Genomic DNA, 11889 nt, shown 5'->3' on the forward strand with positions numbered 1-11889 from the left:
AAATGATTTATCAATTTTTCTCTTTGAACGAAGTATTCAGTACTTTAAAAAAGTTTGGATTTAATAAATTGTTTTTCTAATAAATTGTTTTTTTTTTTACATGCTGTCTGTATACAGAGTAATTTTGTGCAGTAAAATGTTCTATGCTGGTCAAAAATAATAAACATATACTAAATTAACTGTCATGAATCATCAGCAAAATATATCAAATATATCGTGGAAGATCAATTTTTCTCTTTCGAAGTATTCAGTATTTTTAACCCATTTTTACATGCAGTCTTTAAATTAACACGTTCAAAAATAATAAAAGTAATAATCATAAAAAAATATATATATTAAAGCCCGAAATTTTTATTTGATTTTCTGAATATATAAGAATTTTTATTTGATTTAAACCATTCTGCTTCAATATTCAGAAAAATGTCTTTACTTTGAAATGATTTTGTTGCTTTTTAATGTTTAATTTTTAACAAGTGCAGTTAGGTCAAATAACGGATGTAATTTGAAGTATTTTTTGTCATAAATTTTAATAAAAAAAAAATACTGCAAGATACGTTGTTTGCAAGATAGTCTAAATGAGTTTGGTGTGTGTGAGCAAGAAGGATACGTCCGTTGGATATATTTGGTATATCTTAATTTTTAAAGGTTATGTTTTAACACATGTATATCAAACAGCATTGTGTTCATCACTCAAAATATTGAAAAGTCATCACAGTTCCTTAACATCAAGATACATGAACATCTTTGAGTTGGTCCTACCCAATTTTAATATGCTAATCAAGTAGTTAATAATTTACCTCCTACAAGTCTGAACTCAGATGTGGCCTGTGTATTGAATGTTCAATTCTATTTAAAACTTAATCTCATTTACTTTAGTGTATCTTTGCCCACTCAGCTTAGAACACTGAATTCGTAAAGTACACGTTAGTATATACTCTTCTTAAGACTAACCTTTGTTGCTTGTCGTCATTCCTCCCTTGGAACATCTTTTTTAAATTCTATATTTATATTTTTAGTTTATTACATTTTAAAAGTGTTCCCTTATATGACAATGCAAACGAAATTGACATTTAATTTTCACTGTCGTAAAGTCAAGAAAAGATCAGACTTTGATGCGATAAATAAGTAAGAAAAGTAAATTGTCACAATCAAAGTATTACAAAATGTTTATTTTAAAAATTTATTCGAGAAGGTGCGTAAATAGCTAGGGATCAGGATTTGATACGGGACCAACTGAACGCCATATGCCATAGAAAATCACCATATCTTTACTCTGATCCTTAAGATTTTTCTTATACTCTGTGTTACTATTGTAATTAAAATTATCATCATTAAATATACGAAGACTTTGAACAACATCAAGTACCTATTTCGTTTGGCGCGCATTGTCATTCGAATACAACCGTGCGGATGAATTTTTATTTTTAGCATTTCTATACGTATGACTAACCACTGGCCTACCAAGGACCAATGGATTTCACTATTGCATGTTTTTACTAACATATGCACTATATGAAGTACATGTAAGAGACCCGAAAAATTCCCCGCCCAACCTTTTGTGCCTTTATAGCAGTATACTGAATACAAGTATTCAACTTTAGATTGATTCAATCTATGTTTGGAATTTATTCCATGATTTTAATACTGGATGTCCATTTAGATATATACAAAAGAATGTAACGATCTGCTGTCAGACAGTCGTATTAATATCCTAACTATCCCCCTGGCAACGGAGTTGGAGGGGATTTTGTAAACTAATCGTGTGCAGGGGGAGGTGGTGAGTGGATGTGTGACTAAGAGGATGTACGTTTGTGGGTTATATGTCCTGTGTATCGGGATCGATGTCGTAAAAAAATTGACCTTTGCCATAACTTTTGAACAGATATACTAATGTTTTCATATTTCATATTTGTATTCCTTGTGAAAAGACCTTCCTTTGGATACCAACAATTTTTGCATTTTGACTTTGACTTTAGAAGTCTACTAGCATTTGAAAAACTTCAACCTTCGACTTAAGCTGCCATACGTGGGCATCTGGCATCAGTGTTTCACAAACACATCTTGCATTACCTTAAAGTTGAATTATTCCATATTTACGAGAAAAATGTCAATTCCTATGCTGTACTAAATGTATCGCAGTATTTGGAATTCATTTTATAATAAGATTTATTAAGATATGATTTTATAAAGATAAAAATAATATCTTAATCACTGTAATGTCTCTATGAATGTTTTACCTGTACATCTATTATATAAGTATGAGATAAATCTGTACTATTTTTAGTTCACAATTTAATTGTTGAATGGAATATATAGAGATAACAGGCAATATTGAAGCTCAGAAGTCCATTAAGGAGGCTGGAGGGTCAACAAATAAATCCCAAATTAACCACCAGATTTAACTTATTTTTTAGATATGGTATCTTTATCTGTGAACTATCATTTGACAAAGAAAAAATTCAAAAATTTTAGTTTTAAAATTTGATCAATTTCTATATCTTTATATGGAGCTCTCCTTTTAAAGGAGGTTGAAATAGTCTAAAAATGGCTGCGACCCCCGAGTCCATTAAACAATATAAATCATGCAGGAGCAGATCAAACACGGACCTCTAAAACATCAGAGGTGGGATCAGGTGCCATGGATGCAGTGCCTTATTCGATTCTATATAAAATGTATTTTTGAGGAGCAAATCTTAGAGGCATAGAAGTCATCATAGTCTACTGGAAAACTATATATATTATGTTTTAATTTATCAAAATGGTACTTTTATTTAAAAATATGAAAAGATTTAATTTTAAATGTATTACGCAACTGAAAGATTTTTGTAGATAAAATTCTTGTAGAATTGTTAGTACCTGTTAAGTTTATCTTGTCCGGTGTAATTTTTCTTAACATGTAAGTTTATCATTGAAATGCAAAAGTAATGATAAAAATAAATTTGATCTAAAGGAAACAAAGCTTATTGTATAAAAATGTATGTAGTTGATGGTAGGACCATCTTTAAAATTTGTTTGGTTGCCCTCTCCTGACCGACTGGCCTAACTGTCCCGTCTCAAACTTTTTTCAACCTCCAGGAAGCAATTTTTTAAATACTGCATACAAGATGTTTCATGCGAAAAGGAATTGATTTTTTTTTTCAAAAAAAAAATTATCATACCTTTCTTCCGACCCATTTTTATCATCCAGAGTTGGGAAAGGGCAAACACAAATTATTTTAAAGTTAGTCTAACATTGAAAATCTTCAACCCAGGAAAAGCATTGTCAACCGAGTCTCAGCCGAGACCACTCCTCTTTTCCCCTCCAGATGCTCTTGACAATCTTTAAATAATTGCACGTTTTTTTTAAATTAGTAACTATAGTATATTAGGGAGCACTGCCAGCAGATAGTTCTGGTGCTTGTTCTAGGCCAGTAGAAACTGCCAAGACTCAGTCCATAACAAAAAGCAAACAAATATATAATTTATTTAAGCTAAAATTTGCCCTTTCCCTCCATTGCACCAGAAGCATCATGCAAAGATTCAGTTGAATTCAAATAATCACCGGGTTATGGGTATAACTGGGACACAATATACATACATTTTTTTTTAATATAGATTGTTAATACCTTATCAAATATAAACAATATTATAATTATTATAAATAAATATAAAATTAATGTTTGACTGTTTTATTCGAGTGTAAATTTAAACAGTTTTAGGCAGGCACGTAGCATAAGTGGTACTTGCCTCTTAAATTTCCAACCATAACATTTTGCTAATGAAAATGTTCATTAAAAAGGCGGTTGGCCAATCTCCACTTTTTGTTGCTGCGTAGTCCAATAAGGGTAATGTAGAGGACACCCCCTCCCAACCCACACCATCCCCGTAAAAGGATTTTCGACTTTGCATAACTTTCAAACCTTGTTAAGGTTTTCCAGGCAAGCTGAATTTTTTTTCTCTGGATGCCCCAACCCATTGAAATGTAAATCGATAAAGAAAGAAATTTGTATCATTGTTTTCTCTAGAATTGCAGGGTCTGGATAATTATTAGTCATTAATTTGCAAACATCCTCTTTTTCTTCGCATGATTTTTACCGGACATACACATTATTTGAAGGTGGGAATTGAATTAATGATCTTCATCCTACAGAATTTATTTCTAGATAAAATGTATTGATAAAATAAAATTTAAAAAACACGAACATATGTTTACTATTAACTAGAAGTGTCATCTGTCTTTTCTGCTTTTGTTAGATTAAAATATTTTGTTAAATTTCCATGTAAGATGATATTGTCATTGGTAATAACTATAATCTTTAAACAATTACACAATTACAGAACCGCATGACTAACCGTATTATGTTTTTTAAACAGCATCACCAACATATGTTTGAGGATGATACCTTTTCATTTTAGCTGACATGAACCGGAATCTTAAATACCATTTTTGACGGGTGAGTTTTTGGCGTATACGCGAGTTTTCAAATCAGCATATTTCTGGCAAACAAAGGTGCTGTATCACTTTATATCGGGAACCTACTTTTGTTCAATTAGAGGGCTACCAATTTTTGAGAAGCCCGTAAAATTTTTTGGAACAGGTGGAGTACATTCGTTTCCAAATACAAATTCACGTTTGTTCAAATAACTAATATTACTCAAAGAGCTTTATCACATCAATCAATCATTTATTTAAATCTCTTCACCATTTTACAATAGCGTACAGAGACTACAAAAACATATAGGCGATTTTATATACAACAATAGGTCTAGAAAGGCATGCGTGAATAAGAAACTAAACCAAAAAAAATTGAAGGTTACTATAAATGTGAAGTATGGGAATTTAGGCCGGGGAGCATATTTTATTTATTTTCTTTACAAAGGAGCACAATTTTCTTAGAAAGCAGTGTTTATTGTTATTCATAATGTTTTTAAAACTAATTATATTCTGGAATTTTATGTGTTTTTCTGTTAAGCATAGTTTTCTTTCTGTTTGTAGCGAGTTGCACTTTAATATGTAATGAAACTCATCTCCGAGTTCTTTTAGATTACAATGGGGACAAATTCTATCTTGTCTTGATATATTAAGCCAGCGTCCACTTTCAACTGGTAAATGATGGTTACACGTTCGAAATCTACAGAATGTTATTAAGTCCTTTTTTGATAAAATATTAAAATAGTTTTCAAATTTTAGTTCGTCTTTGTATATTCTATAATTTAAAGCTTTAGGTGAGGTTTGAAGGATTGATTGCCAACTTTGTTTGAATTGATCCATTAATGTGAGTTTAACTTTCGCCTTTAACCATTTAATATTAATTGGGTTTTGTTCAAGCCATACGTTTGAGAGTCCACATGTATTTAAGATATTTCTAATATTTTCAAGTCAAACAATTTTCCTTCCTATTTCTTGATTTATAATGAAGCCTAATTTATAACATAAATTTGCAATTTTAATTTCCTCTCCAGTGATTAATTTTGACCAATAAGATATCATGCGCGTTTTTATTTGGATTTCCATGGGGTGTCGGCCAAGTTCGCCACATATCATGAAATCTGGGGTTGAATCTTTTAAATGAATTAGAAGTTTACAAAATTTTAGGTGAACCCTTTCTATTATTGCATTATTTGAAAATCCCCAAACTTCACATCCATATAACAAAATAGGTTTGCACAATTTTATCAAATACGAGGGGTGATCAAAAAGTTCGCAAACTATCTCTATATCTACAAAACCACAATTCAGATTAGAATGAAATTCGGTACACACATTGCTGAATAAAGTTTCTCTCCTTGTTTGTGACGTCACAATGTGAAAATGACGTCACTATTTAGGTCACTTGTGACGAAAAATGGTTGTCTCTGTCGAACTCGTTCAACAAACGACTGTACAATTTATTGTAATATCTTAGAAATCCCTCTACAGTATCATATAATAATTTGTACACAGTTTATTGAGATAAATGAGTTCCTATAAATTCAATTAATGATTGGATTAATCGTTTTAGTGAAGGAAGGCTGATGGTTAAAAATGATACTTGTCATCTTGCCCAGTGAAAGCAAGTTTGAAAAGATAGATATTTTTAATTAAGCGATTTGCTATCAAAGACCTTCAATTAGCACTTTGAAAAATAGTTGAATATTTGAACAATGATATAAGTATTAAATACCTAAGATATCGTTTACTTTAGATTTTAAACATATTAGATATGATAAAAAGGATGCACCCATTCTCTATCCACCTTGAATAAAGGTCTCTCCTGAGACAGAAGATTTGTGTTTTAATGGTCGCCATGCTTATTTTTGGAAAGGATGTTATTATCCACCCATTCTGTTGCCGATATATGACCATTTCTGACAAATTAACTGTTCTTGTCATAAAAATTAACTCACATGGAAAGAAATATAAAACTCGGAAAAATCTTTTAACTTTTGTGACAGAACGCTACGGAGGGGGTCACGTGACCGCCAATATCACGTGATTCGCGCATGCGCAGAACGATGGTTGATGTGCATTAAAATCGGGGAGGATTAATTTAAAATATAATCAACATTAAAACCAAATATTTTTCTTGTATGGAAGTTATTCAATTAGTTTGCGAACTTTTTGATCACCCCTCGTAGATCTAGTTGACACTGTATTGAGAGGTTATGTAATCTTCCTTTTTTTTAATACTTCGTATAGTGCTTTTTGTTGCCTTTTCAGCTATTTTCTTTTTTGCCATTATAAATGAGCCAGATTTACATAATATAACTCCCAGATAGTTAAATTCTATTACTACATCTATTTTCTTATCATCATACTGCATCTGTATTTTTTCTTCACGTCTACTTTTACTGAATATTAATATTTTCGATTTGTCGATATTTATCTTTAAATTCCATTTTTTACAATATTTACAGATTATTTTTACAGAAGCTATCTAGTTGTTTTCGTAGCTTTTCAGAAGCTCATCAGAAAAAGAGTTGTACACTGAATAGGAAATCTTGTTCTGAACAATGGGATAAAATTATATTTATATAGAGGCATTGATCATTATTATGTATTGTAGATTCAGTACTTCTTATTCTAATTTTGTTAATTATTCTTTATTTTATGAAAGTATAAAAAACAATTAACTCATTGTGTAAATAATGGCCATTTAAAATGTTACATGTACTTGTCTACGGATTTTTATGCTTTTCTCTATCATGACAAGGAGCACAAGGCGGATGTGACAGGTCAGCAGAAGATGCTCGATCACTCCTCCGAGGCACCTGATCCATTCCATCTCTGATGTTTTTGAAGTCCATCATTACTCTACTTCCGAACTGTATTGTTTTTCAATGAGTTTGAATACTGACCGTTATCCCCATATTTAACTTTTAAGTTATAAAAAAGTCTACAATCGCCATAATACAAAAATCACTACTGAAGAATAAACGTCATTTTCCCAGGGAAATATTTTTGAAATAGAGTAAAACGAACAGTTTGTTAGTACTTCAATATTAATTTTCTAAAGTACATGTATCATATACGCATGGGCAGTTTTTTCTTTAAAGGATCATCGCCTTTTGTCTGATTTTTATTCCTTTAATTATCACGGGGTTACAATAACTTATTTAGTTTTATTTTATTATTTTAATTACTGTAGATCACTAAATTTTGGCGACACCTTATTTTCGCGAGATCGTCATTGACTCTTGATTAGCGAGCATAAAAAAGGGAGAGTAAAAAAGGAAAAAAATAGTTAAAATTACATTGTATGTAATATACTCAGAGGATGTAATGAAAATGGGGATCTGTGATGTTAATTTTTGGAGATATTATTAAAATAGTGTTAATTTTAAGCTTAATTTGGGTTGTCTTTTTTCCCAGGACGTACACAATTTGTTTGATATTTATTAGTCTAAATTTATGAAAGAATTCATGACATGGCAGTTATTTTAATATATAATTTAGAACAATTCACTGTTCAAAATCACTCTGTGTGCAGGCTGCATGTGTAAAAATAGGAATCCAAACTTCACAATACTAAATACTTTGAAAGACAAAAATTGATTTTTTTCCTAAAAAAAGAAAACCTTCCGCCACAAAATATAGTTCCACACAAAATATAGTTCCTCACTATATGTTTTCTATGTGGAGTTTAATCATGGAATTTTAAAGGTGCATGGACAAAGATTTGAAATCTATTGATTTTTTTCTGTATAATATCACGACTTATATATTTTGATAGCATTTCACACAAAAATATATTAAAAATTTTATTTCATCTTAAAGTTATTGAAACTTCAAATTTTTGGATGGGTTTGATTGACACATCCTTGCACTCTCACAAATTTTTCTTTTATTCTTCATACTTAGGAAAAGGGCAATCTTGTTGTGTATTAATGAAAAATATTAAAACTTTGATCCAGAAAAATAATTATATTCAGAGTAGAAATGTTAAAAAGCAAAACTCCTTCACAAGTATCGTCATTCCGAGCTAAATGTTGTGTACAGAGTTTAGCAAACTGATCACTCCAGTGAAACGTACACAGTTTTTGTAAACAGGGCACGAGCTCTGTTATTGTTGATGTTTATGATTCATCGGGTGCGTTCAATTGTCAAAGTCTGCTCATCACACCTGCACGGACTGACAATATACTGTGTGTATGTTTTGCTTTCGAACATTTCTACTCTGAATTTTCTGGATTATAAATTTAATATTTTTCATTAATACACAACAAGATTTCCACTTTTCCTAAATATTAAGAATAAAATCTAAATTTGTGAAAGTGCAAGGATGTGTCAATTAAACCCGTCTAAAAATCTGAAGTTTTAATAACTTTTGGATGATATAAGATTTTGAATTTATATGCTATTAAAATATATAAGTCGTAAAATTATACAGAAAATATTAACTTCAAATCGGTGTCCATGCACCTTTAACTGCATATACTTCAATTAGCATTATAGAATCCAAATCTATTGTTGTTTAAATAGAGGTAAGGACAAAAATCTGCTCAAAAGCTGAGGAGCAAACCTCTTTAAGACCTGTGTAACTAAGTATCAAAATTAGTTATTTAAAAAGAGTAAAAAACCAGAAAAATTCTTCTTTTCTTATAAAATTCCTCCGTCATATTGATAAGAAAGAACTGGGTAGTGTAGGTTCAAGTTTGTTCAAATCAGGAAACTTAGGGGAAAATGTGGGGCCAAATATGTGGTCAAAGTTACATAGAAATAGATAGAGGAATTGTACATGAAAGAATGCATGGTTAAAGAAACTCATGTGAGCGTCATTGCCCATCGGCCTCCTGTTTTTGTTCCTTCGATCAACTTTTTGACACGCCATATGTCGTTATTGCAAATATAGACTTCGATTTTATTGAATGTTTTTCTCTTTAAAAATGAGAGATGAACCATTTTGACAGAGCTTCAAAGAATCTACCAAAGGTAAGAACACTTGCTCTGATATTTTGCATTTTCCCTATTTTCATCGTCCGTTATCACCACTCTCTATATAATCATTATTTAAAAGAACAAATATTCGTTTATGATTAAATTTCATTTATTTCGTTGTTAACAATTTTCAACGAAATTAAATCCCACACGAAAGCTATGTGACTATATATTGTATTACTTTCAAAACAACGAAATTAAATGACCACGAAACTAATTTTGATGACAAATTAACGAAATTTTTTCCCCACAAAAACTTGTACTTCTACAGTATTCAAAATTTACGACTACATTAAGAATGTACAGATATATCTGAATGATTTAAGTGGGAATCCAAATGAATGCCAAATAACTAAATTACCAACAAGCATGAAAAACATAATTTCTCAGATAAATTCCCTTCTAAAATATCATACATTATCCGTACTCACCAAACACCCTTAATGCAAAATTCTATCTTCTATAAATAAATGCAAAAATGTGCTCTAAGCTTTAATTTTTTTTAAAACTTATTTTTCAAAAGAATTTTAAAGAGCTCTTAACACACGATCAGGAACACATTTAAGTTCCTGGACAGTATCGTTGTAAGAAACCTTTAACATTAAGCACGTTCTTAAACGTGTTCCTGGTCGTGTAATAATGTCCCTTTTAATCTTTGAAATCCCGAGCTTTGAAATTCTGCGCTCCAAAAGAGCACTATCACTGTGAAAAAAGAGAAAAAGCAAATGCGTGCTAAAAGTTTCTCGCTATATCGAAATTTACCCAATGCCATGCATTTTGAAAAGACTTATGAATGCCTGTGTCAATAATTATTGCACAAGCTTTGAGATATTTAATAATACACTTTTTTGTTTGTTCACTTATTTTTAGTAGATTGTAATACAATCTCGTTGTGTTTTAGATTTCTTGTAAAGATGTTAACTCTAGCTGTGTTCTTAGCTTTTGGCCTTGTATCGACCGTACAAGGTTATTTCTTGATCAGAGGTGAGGTCTTTTTACCCTTAGGAAACAAACTTTTTTTTTCTTTTTGTTATTTATATATTTTTAAACTTTATTGTTCTTATTTATTAGAAGATAGTCAGGTGCATTCTGTCTTCTAGCATAATTATGCTTTAGGAAAACAAGAATGGTCTGATATAAAACAAATAAAAATGTTTTTACATTTTTAAAAATATTTTTTAGATTGCCCAAAAGGATGGGTATTATATCGTTGGAATTGCTACCTATTTTCCGAAGAAAAAGTAAATTTCAAGCAGGCAATGGTGAGCACAATAGCATCTTAAAAGAGATGCATTGTAATAAAGAAGGTTTAATTTTTCTATTTTAAAACTTTTGAGGTTAATTTTTATGGCATTTTTTCTTCTGCCTTCATTTTAAATATCTACTCGAAATAGGCAAAGAAATCGAAATGTGATCGACTTCAGAAACTCTTTTTAAATATTTGTGAAAAGGCGTTAACACGGACCTTGATAAATCCAGTGATGGAATCAGGTGCCTTAGAGGAATTATCATCCTCTATCGATTGTTCACATTTGCAGTGAATCATTAGTAAATTGTGTACTGTAGAAAACAAAGACTTACCAATTTGTCTGAACTTACACATGTAAGATGATCGTATTCAAGTGAAACATTATAAAGGATCTTAATTAAAAAGTAAAAATAATTATCATATTTATGTATAATTACTCATTAGGTAATAAATTAAAATAGTTTTTTTTCTTAAAATACAAAATAGATAAAATGTGCGGAAGCAACAGGAGACGGTCGACTTGTTCAAGTACATGATGAAGAGGAAGAAGAATGGCTCCAACTTCAGTTTAAGCTGAGAGGTACAAGTTTCTTATATGTTCTTTTATAATGTGTTGTGTAGGGGTCAGCCTCTGGATATCATGCCGACAATAGTTTTATGTTTAATTATTAATCTCATTTTAAGGAATGGAACGTGTATGGATGGGCGTTTCGGACATAATAAAGGAGAATAAGTTTCTCAAACTCTCCAACGCCGAAAACATTCAGTTCAACAATTGGGGCTCGGGAGAACCAAATAATTCCGGTAAGGAGCATTGTGTTGAATGGAAGGATGGCAAATGGAATGACCTGTCGTGTGAATCAAAGAACGGGTTTGCTTGTGAACGACCCTTATTCATGTAGATTAATACAGAACATGCAAAACAAATTCTGAGAGCGAAATTGTAAATGTACAAAAAGAAATAAATAAATTCCAATGCATCGATTCTGCTTGCTTGATGTATTTATTTCTGAAAACATTGGAGCATAAAGAATAAAATTACAATAAAAGATTGTTTAATTATGAAATCATAGCATTTTTAACATATGTTACGTGATGTAGGAGTTTTAGTGATCTAAAGACCACTGTCGTGTGAAAAATGTAACTGCAGTATTTATGCTGATTCACTATAGTTTGTTATTAAAGGAATAATCCTTTAATTTTTCAAATAAATGTGAAAGCATATAAGCTAAAACCAATGAAA

The 11889-nt window shown here is 30.8% G+C and overlaps 1 protein-coding gene across 1 annotated transcript; it reads left to right on the forward strand.

Annotated features, from left to right (window-relative positions):
- The first annotated feature begins 10301 nt into the window (after positions 1 to 10301).
- LOC134229000 (C-type lectin domain family 4 member M-like) lies at positions 10302 to 11631 on the forward strand. The gene is made up of 4 exons (XM_062710709.1): positions 10302 to 10381; positions 10580 to 10659; positions 11133 to 11226; positions 11331 to 11631. The coding sequence occupies exons 1-4, from the start codon at positions 10312 to 10314 to the stop codon at positions 11546 to 11548; spliced, it is 462 nt and encodes a 153-aa protein (XP_062566693.1). The 5' UTR covers positions 10302 to 10311; the 3' UTR covers positions 11549 to 11631.
- Positions 11632 to 11889: the final 258 nt, after the last annotated feature.

Source organism: Saccostrea cucullata, unplaced genomic scaffold (genome assembly GCF_032062105.1).
Source record: "Saccostrea cucullata isolate Sc308-1 unplaced genomic scaffold, CSIRO_AGI_Scuc_v1 ctg253, whole genome shotgun sequence".
Taxonomy (NCBI): Eukaryota; Metazoa; Mollusca; class Bivalvia; order Ostreida; family Ostreidae; genus Saccostrea; species Saccostrea cuccullata.